This window comes from Bison bison, unplaced genomic scaffold (genome assembly GCF_000754665.1).
Source record: "Bison bison bison isolate TAMUID 2011002044 unplaced genomic scaffold, Bison_UMD1.0 scf7180017864472, whole genome shotgun sequence".
Lineage (NCBI taxonomy): Eukaryota > Metazoa > Chordata > Mammalia > Artiodactyla > Bovidae > Bison > Bison bison.
In genome coordinates this window covers 14,133,842-14,155,126 of record NW_011495033.1, presented here as the reverse complement: position 1 = coordinate 14,155,126, position 21,285 = coordinate 14,133,842, and the positions used below count along the sequence as shown (strand labels likewise).

Here is a 21,285-nt window from a genome sequence, read left to right as displayed (position 1 = left end):
AGGTAGAAGCATCTTAGCACTCCAGGGAATGTATGTTCTCTCTTGGCTCCTATTTTAATATCCAGAATATGGAAGCATTTGTTGTGTACCCACCAGATGCTTGTATGCTATTTCGTAAAGCTAGGACTCTCGCCCTGAACGTACAGTAGGTCAATAACAAGACAGAGACCAGAATATGGAGATCTTTACTCTAAGGGTTGATATTGTGGTTTAGCACTGGACCGGGAGGGAAAAATTTCAGTTCAGTACTGATCTGTACCTGCCGTTGGGCAAGTCACATAACCCGCCAGTTTTCTTCCCTGTGTATGAAATGGAATAGAGGACTTCCCTGGTGGTCCAGTGGTTAGGACTCTGTACTCCCAACACAGGGGTACAGTTTCCATCCCTGGTCAGGAAAGGTCCTGCATGCTGCATGCATGGTCAAAAAAAATAAATAAATAAAGTGAATTGATAATTGTCTCTGCCTTGCATATCACAGATAAAATCTATATGTGTGTGTGCACATATAAATACATCAAGCATGTAAAAATGCACTGAGAAATGGGAATTGCTATTTTATTTGTGAAATCAAGTTATTGGTAGTTTTGCTTCCATCTGAAAAGTCTGTATTATCTATAAATTGCTTCTCAATGAGAATTTGATGTCTGCTAATGTTTACTGACTTGTTTTATTGATATTACTTTCAGAGCTTAAGATGTGGGACCACAGGAGTGGTGACTTTTATCAGAGGCAACATGTTACACGTGGCCTGGGTGGGTGATTCCCAGGTTATGCTTGTGCGGAAGGGCCAAGCTGTTGAACTAATGAAGCCACACAAACCGGACAGAGAGGTAGGTGTGCTCTGTTACGTTAGGGCACGTGCCAGAGGCAGTTTTCTAGTTATTACTTTTCAGTTATTATTATGATTACCACCATTATCTCAGCAACCAAGCCCACCTTTCAAAGGAAGAGTAAAGAGAACCCTTTCCGGGAAGCCGATGAATATTATATCTGTTGTTTACTGTTAAGGTAGCTGAATAAATCTTGAACCCAATTATTTGCTTCTTTCTGTTGCATTGCTGTGCAGGATGAAAAGCAGCGGATTGAGGCCCTTGGAGGTTGTGTAGTCTGGTTTGGTGCCTGGAGGGTGAATGGAAGTCTGTCTGTCTCCAGAGCTATTGGTAGGAAAAACCAATTAATTATTTTTTCTCCAAACTGTCCTCTTCCAGAACACTGTTCTTAATGTTAATCTGATACAAGGGAACCTGAGATAATAACTTAGATTTTCAGAGTGCTTGTTGTTGTCTAATGCCTCTTTTAATTAATTATTTAACCTACACATTTATATAAATTCCATTTTTAAAAGGGAACTATATTAAGAGATGCAGAACTTACTAGTTTCTTTTTTTTTAAAGGGAAGCCTTTAATCTCTGGAATATAAATCTGCTTAAAACCCAGTGATCCTCATTTTCCATTCCATTTTGGGTCAAATTTAGCTTAAATCAGTATTTTCCAGAAAATGGAAGTCCCTATATTTTATTTTGCTTATATCTTTCATTTTTTCATTGAATTATAAAATGACACAAACAACATGCTTTTTGGGTGAAAATAATTTTTACTATATTAAAATTAGAAAACTAATTCTACTCTGTGTGGAGTGTAGTTGTTAGATTACCCTGGGGTTTCAGAAAATCTACTTCCCTGGAACCTAAATTCTTTAAACGAAGAGTAAAGTCGATGGAACTCTTTGTTGAAGATTCAGAGTAAAGAGCTGAGCTGGTTGGACAGAATGAGAGGGTGCAGCTCAGAGAGCGGGCTACGGCCGTTTCTGTCTCACTTTTGCACCTGGGTCTGTTGCGTTGGGTTTCATGGCTTAGCTTCACTTTGTTTCTTTCTTTTTTTTTTAAAGAACAGATGAATGTGTGTCTCTATGGGTAATATGCTACAGTTCTGTCACTGCCTCCTAAAGAAATGAAGTGATTTGACATAGGATAACATGGATAAATGGAGTTGGTGTCTGATCCCCAGATTTTGCTTATCATTACCAAAAAATTCTAGAACATTAATAAAATCTCAAAGGACTGATTCCGTTTCACCATTGATGTGATTTCCCTCCCACTCTTTGGGAAGGTGCTGGCAAGCTGTGAAGTGGCCCAAATGTGAGCAGCAGAAGGCTGAGAGAGAAAGAGGAAGCTCAAAGATTCTACAAATACCTCTTGAAAAATTGAGAGTTGGCTTCACCTTAGACCAAGGGAGTCATTAGGAAATCTGGAATAAGGCCAAAAGGGGGAAATTTCTGATTTCTAAAACACACCTTCAAATAGGATTATTTTTGACAACTCCAGAGACCTCTTCTCTTGATCTTACTGTCTTTGTCAGAGTATTGCGAGGTGACTTTAATGCTTGTTATAGAAGCAACTTTACTAGAGGATCCTTGTCATTTCTTGCTTCTAAAAATATGACACAAGGGGAAAAAGCAATGTCCTTGAATAAGTGACAGTCGAAGAGGAAACGGCTGACTGCAGAGAGGAAGTGACTTCTGAGGTGGACCGGAGGACAGGACCTAGAGTAGGGCCCCGGGAGTGAGGAGTGCAAACACACGGGCGCCTCCGAGGGCACGTCCTGTTTCCGGAACAGGGACGGGTGCAGGAGGCTGGGCCAGGGGACGGGGTGGGGAGAGGCAGTGCTGGTGCCAGTGTGGAGGGGCTTGAATGCCAGCCTCAGTGCCTGGGCTTCGCTGGGTGAGCAAGCTGAGGGCCCACGTGGTCAGGTTTGTGTTTACAAATATTTGTAATGATTACGGAAGATGAATTAGAGTGAAAAACCTAGATGAGAGATCATTCAGCGATGTGGACAGCTAAAAAAAGGAATACAGAAGAGGGTATAAATTGATGAGACAGAAATGACAGTTTTTGGGGAGAAAGAGGAAAGTTAACTTCTAGGTTTCTGACTTGTGTCACTAAGAAGATGATGAAGCAGCAGCAGTTGGGGAGGAGGGAGGAGGGCAGATAATGAGTTCATTTTGGACATATTTGCATGCTAGGTGCCTGTGGGACGTCTCGGAAGAGGTAATTTATATGCAGGTAATTCCAATTATATGCAGTTGGAAATACAGATCTGGAGCTTAGCAGAGTTGTGAGTTGGAGACAGATTTGGGAATTCATCCCATTTTGGAAATAATATTAGCAACCTGTGAAGTGATTTTATATATATATGCTGCTAAGTCACTTGAGTCGTGTCCGACTCTGTGCGACCCCAGAGACCGCAGCCCACCAGGCTCCCCCATCCCTGGGATTCTCCAGGCAAGAACACTGGAGTGGGTTGCCATTTCCTTCTCCAATGCATGAAAGTGAAAAGTGAAAGTGAATATACAGTAGTTGAAACCACAGGAATGGATGACATTGCCCAGGAGTATGTAGTGTGAAGACAGACCAAGGCTGAGGCTCTTTCCTTACGGTAGAAGACCATGACGTCATACTCTCCGGCTGTGCGTCTTGGCTCTGCCACTTTACCAGCTGTGGGCCTAGGTGAATTTACTGAACTTCCCATCTGTTTGTTCCCTTGTAAGGCAGGAATAGTCATAGTACCTGACTCATTGTTTTTGTATTAGATAGTATAATACACACACACACACACACTTAGAACCCTGCCTGGCACAGTCTTAGCATATAATGATTTGGGTTGCTATTAAGTGAAGGAGCCAGTAAAGAAAATCAGGAAGAGACAGAGACGCAGGGTGTCAGATGCTGGGGAGGGGGTTTTTCTAGGCGTGTGTAGTTAACAGGGTCAAATGCTACAGAGATCAAGTGAGTTAAAAAAGTCACAGAATTTTGAAAACAGAAAATGGTTGTGGATATAGGTAAACTGCTAGAGATTGTTTTTTAAGTCAGGAGGAGGAATTGAGGGAATTCAGGCCTGGTAAACTTAATTTTCTTTGAAGTAGGAAATATGCCATCTACCAAAATCCAATAACTGAATTGGAAAGAGTTGAAGAATGTAAGATTTGGAAAGCTCATGGAGTAAATCAGGGGGCTAAATAAAGACAAGAAAAAGGACTCCTAAGCAGAGTTCAACTCTACTCAGAAAATAAATGACACTAATACTTTTAAAATGAAACTCATTTCAACCGTGTCTCCCCCTGAGCCCTTTGGATTGATGATCCAGAGTTGACATGGTATGTTTTCTGGCATATGGAGAGAGGGGGTAGAAGACAAGAGGATGGTGCCATTTCCGCCGTGAAATGGGCGACCATGCCCTCCTACCAAATTTGGGGGCGAAATGTCATGAATTTGACATCTAACAGTAGAGCAGGTGAAAAGCCAGAATTCTGGCAGCATTTTCTCTTGTGCAAATCTTTGTATGTTCTGTTCCAAACTAACAGTTGCAGTAGCCTTTTAATTGAAGCACTAAAACAAGATTTTTGGGAACAGTATGACTCAGATCACATTTATTTTTAGAGCTGGAATTCAGAAAATAATGATAATAATACAGTCAGGTGGAGTAGGGGATGGGGACATTTAGTAAAGTAGGTTGGTGGGGGACACTGAATCCCCATGATTGGAAGCTTTCATCAGCTGTAACAGGTTACTGAAGACTGCACGGTATAGAACTAAAGTTGACAAGATCAAAACCATACTTGAGGAAGATGGGTCTTGCTACTGTATGAAAAAGACTAGGTTCTTGTCTTGCAGATAAACTAAACCAGGTAATTAAATATTAAGTTATCTGTTGTTTAGGGTATCCCATCATGTGGTCTGCTGGGTAGGGCACGTGGCCCACAGTGGTTCTAACAGAGTTATCCGTAATGTTCCTATTGACCTTTCTGGGCCTATCTGAAGATTAAAGAGAGATGTGAAATATTGGAGAGAACTTTACTAGGGTAAGAGAGAACCAATAACAGATCCCACAGACAGTGACAATATGGCCACAGCATCTAAGTAAGTATACTTATCTTCATTTTATCTTCCCCTCGTCAGAAGGCTCAGTTTTAGTGCAATAGAGAGGATAGTAACTGAAGAGTCTTTAAAGTGCTATGACCTGGATCCAGGCATCCTGACTCTGCTGCCTGCATCCTTGACCACTAAGCTATATGCTACTACTTTAAGAATGATAAAGCACTTTGTAAGCAAACAAACAAAAAACCACCAACAAATTATAATATCCTAATCTAGGAACTATTGCTCAGTACTCCATGTTTTTCATGTAGAGAAGCCAGTGAGTATCCCTTGTGGTGATGTTATTTGGTTACCTGGCAGGCACAGGACCCATTTGCTGAGGCTCTCCCCAAGTACTAAAGGAGCACAGCGAATATAAACAAGGGATCTGGAAGTGCTCTGGACCTGGAAGTGCTAAAATGCATCGCAGATGATCCATTACCGCAGTAATCTGGTGGCACAAACCTAGCTTAGTTGGGCCCGAGTTCTCCAGTCTGTTGCTGCACCAAGTATTCAACTACAGATTACTCCCTAGCAGTTGCCTCTGTGTCTCTGGTAATACTGTTCCCTCAACAGAGGGCCCTTCTCTGCTCAGGACATTAGAGCTGGCCATAAACATTCTGACCTGCAAGATAAACCAAAATGACCTGTTTGCTAATTCCCGCAGGAGATGCTGAACATAAGCCATATATCTGTGGGGATGCCGATTCTGCCTCTACTGTTCTGGATGGAACTGAAGACTACCTCATTCTGGCCTGCGACGGCTTCTACGACACCGTGAACCCTGACGAGGCAGTGAAAGTCGTGTCCGACCACTTGAAGGAGAATAATGGAGACAGCAGCATGGTTGCCCACAAGTTAGTGGCATCAGCTCGTGATGCAGGGTCAAGTGATAACATCACTGTTATTGTGGTTTTCTTGAGGGACATGAACAAAGCTGTAAATGTTAGTGAGGACTCAGATTGGACAGAGAACTCTTTCCAAGGAGGGCAAGAAGCTGGTGGGGATGACAAGGAGAGTCACGGGGAGTGCAAGCGCCCCTGGCCCCAGCACCAGTGCTCCGCCCCAGCCGACCTGGGCTACGAGGGGCGTGTGGATTCTTTCACGGATAGAACCAGCCTGAGCCCAGGGTCCCAAGGCAACGTGCTGGAAGACCCGGGCTACCTAGATCTCACACAGATAGAAACAAGCAAGCCTCACGGTGCCCAGTTTTTGCCACCAGTTGAGATGTTTGGTCCTGGTGCACCAAAGAGAGCAGATCTTATTAATGAGCTAATAATGGAGAAAAAATCAGTTCCATCATCATTGCCTGAATGGAGTGGTGCTGGAGAGGTTCTCTCTTCTTTTAACGTGGGTTCAACAGGGCAGCAGGTACGCAGCATGGGGAGCTTGCCTCCTGTTTGTTCTAGGCTGGAAAATGAACAGTTCAAGTTCCTGGGAAAGAGAGTTTCTAGGTTATCTCATTTACATTACCACTACTCAAAGAGGCGGCATGGATTCAGGTTTAATCCAAAGTTTTATTCTTTTCTCTCTGCTCAAGAGCCTTCCCACAAAACAGGCAGTAGCCTGTCCTCACTTATTCGAAATGGGAAGAGAAATAGGATGTTAAGAAGTTCTCTGCCATGGAGGCAAAATAGCTGGAAAGGGTACAGTGAAAACGTGATGAGGAAGCCCAAAAAGAGTAACGACCCTGCACACCCAGAGCTTCCCTGGAGCTTTAAAATATAATCTTTCTCTCTAAAGTAGGCTAGCTAGCTCTCCCCCAATACAGATATCACCATCAGAGTAGAAACAAGGTAGGTATTTCTGAAATAATGTGTGCTTCATTATAATGAGCCATGGATGGCTCAACTCTTAAATGTAAATAGATCTCTAGGAAACTCAAATACAGTGTTTTCAATCTAATAAAAAGCAGTACTGGCGGTTTCACTAGCAAAATTATACCACTGGTCCCTGTGATGTGTCTCTATACCTACATACACCCCCCAAGACCCCGTCACGTCACTAGTGGAGGCTGGCGAGTTACTTCAGTCAGGATACATAGTGCTGAAATCTGGATGCAGGTGAAATTCGGTCTGATGTGCCTAATATATCTCTGGAAAACTTAATGCAGAATTAGATCTACTTGAGGATGTTCCTCAGAAGACTGGGGACGATGAGGGGAAACCTCTCCCCTGTTTTTGGTAGGTAAAAGACTAAAAGCCATATGGGTTTTAACTGGAAAAAATGAAAGTAGAAAACTAGTGTAAAAATGTCATATTCTCAGACTTGTGAGGTGGTATATAGTCAAACAGATTCACTAATTTTTTTCCTGTAACATAAAAGACCAACAATGAAAATTTTTTGAATTAAGTATTTCCTAGGGCTGTAGCTATTTGGGAGTTTCATAACCTGTTATGGTGCTTTTGACGGAATTGTTTTTTAGAAGACCGCTGTCAACTGGTTTTAACCTATGATGCTAATGTGTTTTTCATTGTACCTTCATCTCAGGAATAAAAACTTGTTTAATGGAGATGATTTCAGGTACAAATATACTAGAATCAAGTTGCCATTTTAAAAGAAAATCAAATAGTATTTCTATTTTTTCTGCCTTTTTTCTTTTTTTTTAAAGTTCACAGACAGTAAAGGCATATACTACAATAAAATAAAAAGTGGTTTTGGAGAATGAAAAATAACTAGTTTTAACTTCTCTAAAATTGTTTCCCCTGAGGGGATGGAATAATTGGTATGGAAGAGGCTGAAAGTAACTGCCTAAAGTGAGCCCAGAGGCCACGTGCAAAGGAGAATGTGGCTGACTGCAGCTGAGGTCTGTTTAGTTGTAAATTTGAGTCCTGCAGCTTCAGACCAGAGAGCCAGGACACGTGTTACTCATTTCAGTATTTATTTACATTTGTATATTTTGAAATTGTCTGCTTTTTGCCATTTCTGCAGTTTCAAGTTGGAACCATATCTGCAACTAGAGGCAGCAAATAAACTAATAATCAGGTTAATTGAGTGCAGCAGCCTGGTTCTGAGAATCATGAAATGTCTCCGCAGGACATTCTGCCCTGTCCCAGTCGGGCGTGGAGCCACTGGCTCCCTCGTGCTGTCGGGAGACACTGAATACTCCTGCTGAGAGGCTCACACAGCACAATACAACTACTTTATGCTCCCCAGACTCAGAATGGAGGACTAAAATTCCTGGATTTTAAAAACAGAGGGGGACTGTAGCATATTTTGGGGTGCCAGGGTAGCTATAGCAAATAAATAAAAGATGCATTTCAGCAACAGATTGTTAATCTACAGGTTTTATTTTTAAAAATTTGGATGTAAGTAGAGATTTTCAGTCTTTTTCTTTTTTGAAGTCATTTCTTCTCTTCTCAAGTCTGTGACACATGGCTGAGGAGGAGGGGGTACACATGGATCCAGCCATTGCACCAGTCTTTTCACCATCCCGAGGCTTTACCCCCATCCATGAGCCTCGCCCACATCGGTCATTTTCTGAAGCCTAGATCATGTTAACAACCCATCAGGTGCAGTGTCAGTTTCAAAGCAGATTATCTAGGGAAACAAGAAAACAGGCAGCAGAACATTGGTATATACAATAGTCCAAAGCACTCAGCCAAGCAAAACGTTTTTTAAAAGATTCTTCTATAGTTGTCTATTGCTGATGATTTTGATCAGAATAAAGAAGGTGAAAGAAGGTACAAGTCAAGTGATAGGTTTTGTTCAGTGGGAAAAATGGCTGGAAACTGGGAGTAACAGGCATCTTTAAGGGTCTGAATTTTGTAGGTGTAACTACATAAGCAGTGGTAACTCCATTTCTCATACCAGGAGCCCTCTAGAAAATAAAAGTAGTTCTAGTGTGGTCACGTTATAAGCCAATAATGTACAAATTAGCAACTATTCATTTGTTCACAACATGCATATTTATAGAGTAGTTAGGTACCACTTGTAAGTCCTTTAAAATTCTATAATACATATTAAAGTAGTGGTTATTGGTCTGACATATGCTGCTCTTGGGTCTGTCTATCAACTAGATAAAAAGCAGTGCTTTGTGAAATGCAGTGTTATATCTTAATGCCACTGGTGATAGAAAGTAGTTCCCTTCAGTTCAAATCCTGTGCCCTTATTTGCTGCTTGCTGACGTAAGCAATAAATACCCCTCTAACTAATGGTATCTACACATTTCTGTAACTTGTATTTAATGATGGTGTATCTGGTGATTGTAAAAATATTAGACAGATATAAAAGCATATAATATATCTTAACTGTTAATGCTGAGGTATATAGTCTGTGAATTACGTGTTTTGTACTTCTATTCATTGTGTAATTTAGTGATGGTGGAGAAGATCTACACCCAATCCTTAAGAGTGGCAGTATCCCTTTTACGATTTAACATGATCTGCATCAATTTGTTTGCTTGCTGAAGTTTTGTTAGAATAGGAAATAGTAAAACAAATATTAAAAAGAGAGTGTAGTGCTGGTTAGGGAAACAGACTTCAAGTCACTGACTGAAGTCACGCGAACTCCTTGTACATTCACTGTGAGTTTCAAAGGGAATCGGTCCCTCATTTCCTTTGTTCACTTTCCGGATGTGGACTTTTAAGAGAGATCTAAGGTTAAGTGACATTACAGCACCCAACACTGGGGCTGTTAATCCTGTTTAGGTCTGTACTGAAAAGGAAGGTGGAAATACATGTATATATCTTTTCTTTACCTAGAAGTGCCATCCATTGTCCTTGAATTAATATAAAGTTAGTGTTGCACTTAATTTAACCAGGAGGATCCTCGAAAGTAACACCTTTACCAAGGACAATGTCAACAATGTCAGTGTCAACCCTGAGTCTGATTCTGACCACATTCATGGTGGCCACGGTCAGCGTGGCGGCAGTGTCACTGCATCTCATGACAACAGCACTCCTTTGTTGGAACACTGTGCCAGGAAGAAGCGCAACGTCCGCTGGGCAGATGATGCATAAAGAAGTTACGTGTTCACAGATAAAACTGCTGTGGTTCAGGTACTTCCTTTCCCAGCAAAGGCTTGCTGAGGCTTTGTGAGAAAGTGATCTCAATTATTATTTTAATGTTTAAACATAATTTGTTCACTCAGTGATCATTCTCATGGAAGCAAGGCCATAAAAAGGAATACTGCAGCTTTGACCCTACAATTGAGGAGAATTACTCTTTGGATTGTCAGCTAGCTAAAGAACATACTTTTTTTTCACCTTTTAAAAGCACGTGATGTTAAAGGACAAGTGCCCACTCTGCCCTTCTGACCTGTGAATAACTTAAATGGTTTTTCCCCCCCCAAAAACAAAGTACTGCCAGTATTATGACTATTTTCTGAGACAAATGGTACTGTGTTCAAAAAAATTGTTACTTCCTCTAGCAGCATTTTATCTTCTACTGTAAAGACTATTTGTTGTACTAATTAGAAAATATGAAATAAGATAGGGAACTCCAGACTGACACAGCAATTGTTCTGGAAAAGGAAAATACTCTAATAAACTTTGATGTAGTAACTAAGCTATAGATACATCATTGCTAACTCTTACTCTAGGTGCTCTTTGGTGAGAGACATGCTTTGTTCTCTTGTTCATGATATTTCTCTGCAAAGAATTCTCTATGGAGTCGAGCAAGTGAAGTGAATCATTTCTTACCAAGCAAATTTATCAATTTATAAATCTTCTCTAAAGCTCACTTTTGAGTTCAGTTGTAATCATGAGTGATCCTTCATATTTTATTTAAAACTGTTCATTCAGGTAAGAAGTATGTTGAAATTTTGCCAATATCTTAATAAAACCCAGCAATTTAAAAACATTGGTCATCTGTCTTTATGTTCAAAGGAAGATTACTTAGTTCTAGGATTTAAGTTGGTTTTCTCAGAACTGAAAATAAAATCCTGAGGTGGCGGTTTTCTAAACTTTAAAGTGGGGACATTGAAAAGTTTGCTAAGTGCTGCTACAATTGTTAGTCCCTCCCCAGAAAAACCAGAAGAGATCTTTCGCATCTTACACACATTTCTCCCATCAGTTTAATGTTGGGGGTTCATCCTAAAACAGATGAATGAGGAATAGGACCTGCAAATGTCTAAGTGCTGACTCCTCAAATCTCCCAATTACTTTATTCTTCAAACTCTGCATCCAGCCAGAGTTCTTCCCTCTCCCTTGGTCTTTCTCCTTTTAGTTTCAAACTGGAAGGAAGGAAATAATCAGGTGAATTGTGGTTGAAAGTCTGTCCGGAGGAATGGTTTGAGAGAGTAACAGGAGACAGAACAATGCAGTTGTCCCAGTGCAGTCAGTACACTGCATTTGTACCCACCTCTTACCACCATTAAGTCCTAGAAAATGAATTTCAACCTTTAACTCCTAATCACTTAAATTCATTCAGTACTTAGTGTGATTTTATATAAACTCAAATAAGAATTCAGAAAAAAATGAAGGTCTGAAAGAACCTTATTTGCAAGAGTTTGCTACAGTAGGGAATGAAAGAAAAGCAATATTTTGGTAAGTATTATTTATACTTGAAAAAAATCCCCTACTGGTATTCTAGGTTCGAAAGGAACATCTCTTTCTGAAGCACACAAACACACATGGCTTTTTCAGTTTTCTATTTCCTAGGTTTTTTTATAATCTCATCACTTTTATAATTAAAAATATTTTTGGATAGAAAACTAAAAATGGCCCATTACTTTCTGAACCCTGAATCTGAATTACTTACGTTTTTAATTAAAAAATTATAAGAACCACGGTACTTCCAGCTTCCAATTCTAAAATGTAGAGCTAAAGGGAATACTGCTTCCACTCTTCTAAATAAAAGCCAGATTTACTTCAAATTATGACTTTTTTCACACTCATAAGAGTTGAGGTTGCAACTGGCCCAAGTTGAAGAGGGGCCGGCGCCTCTGGGCAAGCAGCGCCCTCAGCACTGGTTTCTCTAGGGCAGCTCTGGAAGCCAGCCATTCAGCGAGAGAGTGCTGACAGATACAGGCAGAGCGGGGGCGTCCAGGGAGCTGCGGGAAACCGGTGGAGTCCGCCCCCTCTTGCAAACCCTACCAGGACTCAGAGGAAAGGTCCGGGGCGGAGCAGGTCCAGCAGTGGGATGTAGGGGGCCGGGGGGCCCATCACCCTTCCCTCAGCTCGCTCACACAAGCGTCGTTCTGTGCAGGAGAGAGCCACGGACGCTGCCCCGAGGGCACCTGTGACAAGCTGATGGAAGGGAACAGGGGAGGGAGCAAAAGCCTACTCCTGGGGAGGAGGAGTATCGCCAGGCCTGTAAATAGCTGTAAATACACACTAAGTAACACGGCACCTTAATCCAAGAATGCCAGTCCCGACCCACATGCAGTCGAGCTTCAAAGAACAGAACAGTTCTGGGCCGACAGCAGAGCAACAAAAGTCTGCAGAGACGTTAACTTGGAGGCACAGTACAAAATTCAGGGTCAGAAGAGACACTGCATTTCTGCCGGGGAGGGAATTACCAGAGCAATGTACTGCTCTAGAACGCAACGCCACGAAGGTTGATCACAGCAGTGACGAACCGCAAACCAAACGCAACTCCTAACCAGATTCATTCAAACTCTTGTGGTACAGATCTAAGCAGGCCTGCCCATTTTTAGGCATAAAAACCATTCACCAAACTACTGTTCTACACAAAATGTGTTGCTTTCAGCGAAATACAGAGACGCATCTGAAAGCAAGAAAAAATGTATTCTTCTGAGTGAAGTAACCAGGGTGGTGGGTGCCAGCAGGGAGCCTGCCTCTCCCAGGTTCTGTCCAGGTGGCCTCCCCTCCCGGGGCCCCCATGGGGACCTTTGTAATTTGAGCCTGTTGAGCTGGAGCCAATGTGATTTGAGTCACTGTGGGTGGGACTGTAAACTGGTACAACCACTGTGGAGAACAGTATGGAAGTTCCTTAGAAAACTCAATATAGAACTACCATTATGATCTAGCTGTCTCACTCCTGGGCATATATCTGGAGAAAAACATAATTTGAAAACACACGGTGCACCCCAATGCTCACTGCAGCACTGTTTACAAAAGCCAGGACGTGAGATCTAAACGTCCACTGACGAAGGAGCGGATAAAGAAGACGCGGTGCACAGATACAGTGGAATACTACTCAGTCACAAAAAGAACAAATCATGCCATCTGCAGCAACAGGAATGCATCTAGAGACTGTCATACTGAGTAAAAGAGGAAGATAAATATGTCGCTTATATGTGGAATCTAAAAAAATGGTACAAATGAATTTAATACAAAAATAGTACAGATGTAGAAAACAAAGTTACAAGATAAACTGGGAGACTGGGATTGATACACACACTGAAATATATAAAGTTGATAACTAATAAGGCTCTATTATACACACAGGGAAATCTCCTTAATAACTTCAGACTTGACTTGACAAGGATTTTGGAACTGACAGAAATTAAAATAACTATGGCTTCCCAGGTGGCGCATTGGAAAGAATCTGCCTGCCAATGCAGAAGATCCCCTGGAGAAGGAAATGGCAACCCACTCCAGTGTTCTTGCCTGGAAAATTCCATGGACAGAGGAGCCTGGTGGGCTACAGGCCATGGGGTCACAAAGAGCTGGAGATGACTGAGCGTGCACATACCCTTGGTTAATATGTTGTGGAAATAACGGGCAAATATGCAAGATCATATGGGTGATTTCAGCAAAGAGAAACTAATAAACAGAAATGCCAGAAATTAAAAATACTGTAGCAATGATGATGGGTGTCTTTGACTGCCTAATCAATAGATCTACCACCGCTGAGAAGAGAATAAGTAAATTTAAAGAAAAGTCCATAAAAATTACCTTAACTGATGGGATTTCCCTGGTGGTCCAGTGGTTAAGAATCCACCTTCCAATGCAGGGCATCCCTGGTGGGTTAGATCCCTGGTGGGAGAACTAAGACCCCACATGCGATGGGGCAACATAACCCCAGTGCTGACCTGCTGAGCTGGCACGCTCTAGAGCTCCCCGCCACCCGCCACTCTAGAGCCCCTGCACCACAACTAGAGAAGCCTGTGCTGCAACGGAGACCCAGTGCAGCCAGATCAATTTTAAACTAAAAAAACAAAAATGTAGTGAGTGGCCACAGAGGAAACAAAACGCTTAAAAAAAACCAAATGAAACACAAGATAAGGAAAAAAAAAAAGGAAAAATGAAAGCAAATTAAATCCAGAACAGAACAAATAAGAGCTGTGGAACTATATCAGCCTAACATATGCATAACTGGAAACCCTCATGTGTTGCTGGTGGGAACGCAATGGCAGTGCCTTCTGGAAGTCTGGCACTTTTCTTATAAAGTTAAGCAGAAACCTGCTACATGACTGAGTGCAACGAGTTCTGACACCAGTTATCTGGGGTTAGGCCCAGCTTCACAGGTTAAGGGCAAAGTCCTCCACAGGACTGCTCTCACTTCAAATACCAAGTTTAGGGCCCGCACTATCCTTCCCCTAGCTTTGACAATTCACTAGAAAAACTCATAAACCCAGGAAAATACTTACAATTCCAGTTTTATTATAGCCAAATGATACCAATCAGAACAGGCCAAAGGACAGACACGGGCTGAGGTGGAGGAGGGCCCGAGTGTGGGGCTTTCTTGTGATCAGGAGCGCACCCTCCCACAGCAGCCAGGTGTGTAGGGTGCTGCCAACAAGGGAAGTTCAGCTGAGCTTCAGTGTCCAGTCCTTACTGTGGTTTCATTACGTAAGCGTGACTAACTCACTGGCAATAAGGCTGAACTATCTAGGCTAATACTATGTGACTCAGAGGCCCAATCCTCTAGTCACAAGGTTGTTAGTCTTTCTGGCAAGGCCAGTCCCCGTCTTGAGTTATCTCATGAAGCTACCAGAATCCACCATAAGTAACAACAAACACCCCAATCACTCAGGAAATTCCAAGGACTTAAGAGGCTGTATCCCAGGAACTAGGGACAAAGACCAAATTCTTTATTACATATCCCACTCCAAGGCAAACACTACACTAGACACAGACAACTTATATTCATACAAAAACCTACACACAAATGTTTGTAAAGTTCATAATCACGCAAAACTAGGAAAAATCCAAAATGTCCTACAATGGATAAATGAATAAATTGCATACATCCACACAGTGAAATACTACTCAGCAGTTAAAAAGGAATAAAGTTCTGATTCACACAACTAGGTAGGTGAAACTTAGCATTTTGCTAAGTGAAAGGCTACGTATGGTGTGATTCCATTTATATGACACTCTGGAAAAGGGAACACTGAAAGGACAGTTGCCAAGGCTGAGGGGGCAGAAGGGGGACCTACCTCCAAAGCCAGCACAGGGGAATCTGGGGGGTGACTGAACTGTTTTCCAAACAACTGCATATACCACAAAGATTAAATTTTAATGTATGTAAATTTTAAAATCAACTAGGATGTGTGGAGGAGGACAGAATACAGACTATAACAGATGAATCTGACTGTATTACAAATGAATCACACCATCAGCCTGAAGAGAACAGGAAAGAAAGCAACCAATGCATTAGGGTTAGATTCCCCTAATGTCTTTGACATTTATTATTAGAATTCTGTTTGACAAGTTGTCCTTTCTTCTCCATTTAGTTTATTCAGCTGTTCATGTATATCTGTGTGGACTCATGGATATTTGTTCTTTGAGTTATGATCCTATACAGCCACTGTGTCACAGTTCAGGATCTAAACTGGATCTAAATAACTGGAAAAGTGCTTTGATGGGACTCATGGTTTTTCTCCTTAAAACATGCTGTTTACATATACATACATGATGCACACAAGTATGTGCTTTAGAAGGAGTGAGGATGTTTCCTCTTCTACCCAACAACACTCTAGTAAGAGGAAGCAAATCAGCACCCAGAGCTGTGTTTCTAAGTATCACTGTCCCTCCAAAAGGCAAGGAAAATTCAAGAGAAGCCTGGAGCATCTTATTGAGAGGAAGGATGGAAAGGGAAGGAGGGAGAAGGATACAAGATCAAGATCAAAAGAGTAAAGGAGCCAAGCTGGAAGAGCTTTGAACAGCCAAAACTAGAAAACTGAACTGTAAAACAATGGCAATACTGGATCATAACTCAAAAGAATAAAATTAATATCCACACAGATACAAACAGCTGAATAAACTAAATGGAGAAGAAAGGACAACTTGTCAAACAGAATTCTAATAATAAATGTCAAAGAAACTAGGGGACTAGAAAACTACCGTAAGACCACTGCAGTGATAACTGCTGTAGGCAAGACCCACCAGACCTAGTGCTGCTGGGCGCTAGAATGAGTGGGTAAGAGTTTAAGCAGAAACAGGATACTTGCATATCCTTAAAGTATTCGCCCTTAAAGTATTTAGTAATTCAAAGGGAAAAAATAGTAAATAGTGGGGAATCCTGGCAGATACCACCTTAACCAAGTAATTAAGGTTAACAATACCAATCATAAACATCTGCAGCATACAGGCCCTGATACAATGCATTCTGTAGAAGCCTTCTAATAATGCAGAATTCCAACTTAAGATGAAAAAACATCAGATGAGCCCAAGCAGAAGAACACTATAAAATAACTGGGGGCTTTTCCGGTGGTCCAGTGGTTAAGAATCTGCCTGCCAATACCAGGGATGTGGGTTCAATCCCTGGTCGAGGATGAGTCCAAGCCCGTGTGCAGCAAGCACGGAGCCAGTGCGTGGCAAATACTGAAGCCCGTGCGGCACAAGAGAAGCCCCCACCGCAGGAGGCCCGAGCACCACAGCGAGAGAGCGGCCCCTGCTACGAAGACCCAGCGGAGCCATAAATACATAAGTAACACTTAGAAATAACCGGTCCACTTCAAAAATGTCAAGGTCATGAAAGGTAAGGGAAGACTGGGGAAAGAGCCTGAACTGGGGGACACTAGGACATGACAGCTCACTGCGCTGTGGACTCCGGGAAGGGAAGAGGACGTGTGAGGAGTAACCGGTAAAATCTGAACGAAGGCTGTCAGTGGTCTGGGTACTAGTTTGTAAATAAGACCGACACCTTCGTTTTGGTTACTCTTCTGTGGTCGCGTAGTCTGTTCACAAAAAGAGAAGGTGTTTCGGTTTTGGAAGGTTACATTTTCTAAGAATTCATCCATTTCTTCCAAGCTGTCCACTTTATTGTCATACAGTTGCTGACAGTCTTTGATGGCTTTCTGTGTTGTCTGTTGTGATTTCTCCATTTTCATTTCTAATTTTGTTGATTCTTCTCCCTTTTTTTCTTGATGAGTCTGGCTAATGCTTTGTCTATTTTATTTATCTTCTCAAAGAACCAGCTTTTACTTTTGTTGGTTTTTGCTGTACTCTCCTCTGTTTCTTTTTATTTCTGCCCTAATTTTTATGATTTCTTTCCTTCCACTAACCCTGGGGTTCTTCATTTCTTCTTTTTCTAGTTGCTTTAGGTGTAAAATTAGATCACCAGTCCAAGTTCGATGCATGAAACGGGGCACTCAAAGCCGGTACACTGGGATGACCCTGAGGGATCGGATGGGGAGGGAGGTGGGAGGGGGTTCAGGATGGGGGACACATGTACACCTGTGGCTGATCCATGTCAGTATATAGCAAAAACCACTACAATACTGAAAAGTAATTAGCCTCCAATTAAATGAATTTTTTTTAAAAAGAGAAGCTGGGTGTACAGGAACACTCTCAAGATTTCTGCACGTCTATTATAAATCTAAAATTATCTCAAAATTAAAAGTTTTTTTTTAAAAAAGACAATATTTAGGTTTTTAACTATTAGGTATCAAAATGCTGGATTTGGCCCAACTGCGACAAACTGGAAGAAGTACTCAACCAGCACCTCACGGCATCCCTGCCAGCGGTGCGGAACAGCCTCCCTGGATCTCCTATTTCTCTGCCAAATGGGCACGACACACAGTTCATCCACCTCAAAGGTTACTTACAGATTCAATGACTCTGTTGTACAGAAACAATACGCCTGGGCACAACGCGTGCGTTACACTTACATCTTTAAGTCCAGGAGAAAATACTCTTCTGGACAATCTTCCAGGACCAAACTTGAGATTGAAAATACCAAATGATGCGACTTCCCTGGTAACCCAGTGGCTAAGACTCTGCGCTCCCAGTGCACGGGGCCCAGGTTCAATCCCTGGTCAGGGAACTAAATCCCGCGTGCAACAGCTAAGAGCTCGCTTGTGGCAACTGAAGACCCCCCGTGTTGCAGTGGAGATCCCAGGTGCCACAACTAAGGCCCGGCGCAACCCAAGAAATAAATGTTTTAAAAAAACAAACTAAACTAAATGATGAAACCAAGAAAAACTATGCCCTTCAACAAAAGGAGGGGAAAAACATTTTTTTAAGTTGGGATTCTGGTTAAGGAATACAAAGTACCAGAGAGCAGGACAAGTAGAGTGACTGACTGGAAATTTGGGTCGACTATCATGACTTTCAGAGACTGTGGGTGATGACGCTCGAAAGTGGGAAGATGGGGGAAGGTCTTTTATCAGAGCTCTTGCAGACCAGCTCAGGAAGCACCAGTGGGGAGAGGGGGAAGAACTGCTCTCTTCTTCTGTGCCTCTCCCCTCCCTCACTGCTTCCTAACACCTAGCAGAGGCGAGACTGGCGTGAGACGACCGCAGGGAAGGTGGAGGAGGGCTCCTGGCAGCACCGTGGAGGCGGGTGCAGACTGACAGTCGGGTGCAGGTGACACGGCTGGGAATTGGGGAAGGAACTATTTTTCCAAAGATCCCACCACTAAAAGCTAATAGGTCCTTCCATTTTTTGAGGAAATCTTTAGGTCTTTCAGTCTTATCAGGATCCCAGAATGAATCAAATAGCAGATGCCCAATACCCCATATCACAAAAACTAAGCATAAAACAACGAATCAAATGTTTGATCTTTTTGAGTTAAAAATAATGCCCTTTCTCACACCTACCTCCCTCACTTTGAAGGACATATCAATGACATATCAATGACAAAGTAGAACTTGGCAAATTTTATCTGCAAAGGGTAAGAGTGTAAATATTTTAGGCTCAAGGGCCATTAGGTTGCCTAAGCAGCTACTCGACTCTGCCTTTGCAGGGCAAAAGCATCTGTGGACAATCTGTAAGTGAATGGATGTGACTACATTCCAACAAAACTTTATTTCCAACAGATAGCGGTAGGGATTTGGCTCAAGGCTAGAAGTTTGTTTCACCCCTAGAGGAAATGCCAGATAGACACTTGTTAATTTATGCCCCAGAAGTTTTCCTCAATGGATGGTGTGAATTCATATACGCTGCATACTTCTTACTATTTTTAAATTCACAAACAACAATACTGGAAGTGAGCTATAACCAACAAAACAGACATGACATGATCTTCGTCACAGGAGAACTGTTTTCTAGTACATCCTTTAGATACCTATAAGTTTGTTGGTTTTTGTTTTTTTTTTCCATGAAACCCTCTGTCAACTTTAATTATAAAAATAGAGAATTTCATGCCAGGAGGGCAGTTACAAATCATTTCTTTAGAAGCTTACTTTTTAAGCTTTTCAAGGTATAGACTTTAATATTAATATAGAATCAGAATATGGTACAAATGGCTTGGGTTTCTAAAATACACAAGAAGATAATATACCAATTAAATTCAAGTAATTTTCCCTACAAAATTTTTGTCATGCATAAAAAATACCTTCAAAATCTCCTATAGCTATAACAACAAAAACAGTCTTGCTGACATAGTAAACTCAAACTCGACCAATGTCAAAGGGTCTCAACCAGTTCTCAGTCCGTATGGAACAAGCGCAGCACTCCTCGATGCTCTTAACACAACCTGAGCGCGTAAGCAAAGCCCCCAAATACTCAAGAGCCAAACGTTCTGCGATTCATATATCATCATGTCATTCTGGGGAATCCACTTTAAGGTCATGAAAAATAAGAGTAAAGGCTAAGAACATTTACAATTTGCAAACAAACAAAACTGGACATCTCCCCCTAACAAAGGAAAAAAGGACAGCTTAGGATGCTATCACACAGAGTAATGACCCGAGAGTCTCACGGTTAAATCATTCGTGCTAAAAGCTCTTACAAATTTCCCCAAATGAATGGTCTCTTCTCAGGTTTCTCTTAATTCTTAACCATATGTGGTCTTCCATATTTTGAAAATAAGAACTTACACAGGTACACGGAAAAGCACTCAGTTCTATATCAAATACAGGTCAAGAAACACCTATGCAACAGTGAATTTCAAAGTAGAGTCAATCACATGTGTGTTTATGAATTCTGGTAAGACTCACTTAAAAAAAAAGAAACCCTACAATATCAATTCTTAAAATGACTTGCTCTCAACACTAATGAGACAAAATTCTTACATAACAGCTTTACCCATTACAATGCAGTGTAGAAATAAGACAAAGCTGGATTTAAAACATGATCTCATCAAAATGTACTAAACACAAATGCATCTCTAGCTAACAGAAAATGAAATGTGAAGAACTTATTAGTAATATTTTAGACCACTGCACAATAAGCTACTTACTAACTATATAATGGCACATCATTGTTATCATGACAGTAAGCAAATGCTAAATTTTTATTTCTCATATGATTATACTACTTAAAATTTTCCAACTAATTTAAGGAGAAAAAGTAACCACATACATTATGGAGATTATGAGATTATAAGTCTTCTAACTTCCCTATGCATCTATTAACAGCTCAAAAGCATCTATTACACACAGGCAATAGGATTAGGAAAAGGAGGGCTTCCTGTCCCAGTTTTAATAAATTGCAGAGACATAACATTTTCTCAAGTTCATTTTATTAACAAAAAGTGCAAACTGTTTTGAACAAAAGCAAACCATGAATCACAGCATTCGGCAAGACACTAGACATGGAAAAGGGAACAATATTCATTAAGTAAAAAATACGCAGATGAAATGCCTCTCAAACGTATACATACTCATGCTTTTACAATAGTCTCTTAGTCAGCTTTCAGTGTACTTTTCACAAATGGTATAGCAGCTCAAAAACAAATGCAGGAGCACAATGGTGAAGTTTGGCAATAATTTTGGACTAATTCTGAGTATAGAAGTGAATGTTATAGCACACTTTCATGTATAATATGTAGGAATCTTTAAATGTATGGACACTGAAATCAATGTCCAGCTAATGAAAACAAAGGAAAAAACAGGGTTTTAAAATACCTGTTGCTCTGCAGTTGTTTGGTAAGAAGCAGGAAAAAAGTGAAATAATTTAAAATGTTCTTATATGTGTTTATATGACCAAGGACATAACCAATCCACATTAACTTAATTCATTTAAAACTGCATTTGTAAAAGTCACACGAAAGAAAGCACGTGTGCCATCAGTGTGCCCGCCTGCACTGAGCAAACAAGAACAGAAGCGGAACCTCAGGCGGCCGACACATT

The 21,285-nt window shown here is 41.3% G+C and overlaps 2 protein-coding genes across 2 annotated transcripts in view; one reads left to right on the top strand and one right to left on the bottom strand.

The window, feature by feature from the left end:
- The window catches only part of PPM1E (protein phosphatase, Mg2+/Mn2+ dependent, 1E), a 39,372-nt gene extending 32,521 nt beyond the window's left edge, over positions 1–6,851 (top strand). The window contains exons 5-7 of the mRNA XM_010861717.1: positions 687–830; positions 1,067–1,160; positions 5,581–6,851. Coding sequence (XP_010860019.1) covers positions 687–830; positions 1,067–1,160; positions 5,581–6,641 — 1,299 coding nt within the window. The 3' untranslated portion in view covers positions 6,642–6,851. The remainder of the gene's footprint in view (positions 1–686; positions 831–1,066; positions 1,161–5,580) is intronic.
- Positions 6,852–8,184: 1,333 nt separating this feature from the next.
- TRIM37 (tripartite motif containing 37) overlaps positions 8,185–21,285 on the bottom strand; it is a 151,165-nt gene continuing 138,064 nt past the window's right edge. The window contains exon 25 of the mRNA XM_010861626.1: positions 8,185–8,453. Within this exon, the coding sequence (XP_010859928.1) occupies positions 8,450–8,453 (4 nt within the window). The 3' untranslated portion in view covers positions 8,185–8,449. The remainder of the gene's footprint in view (positions 8,454–21,285) is intronic.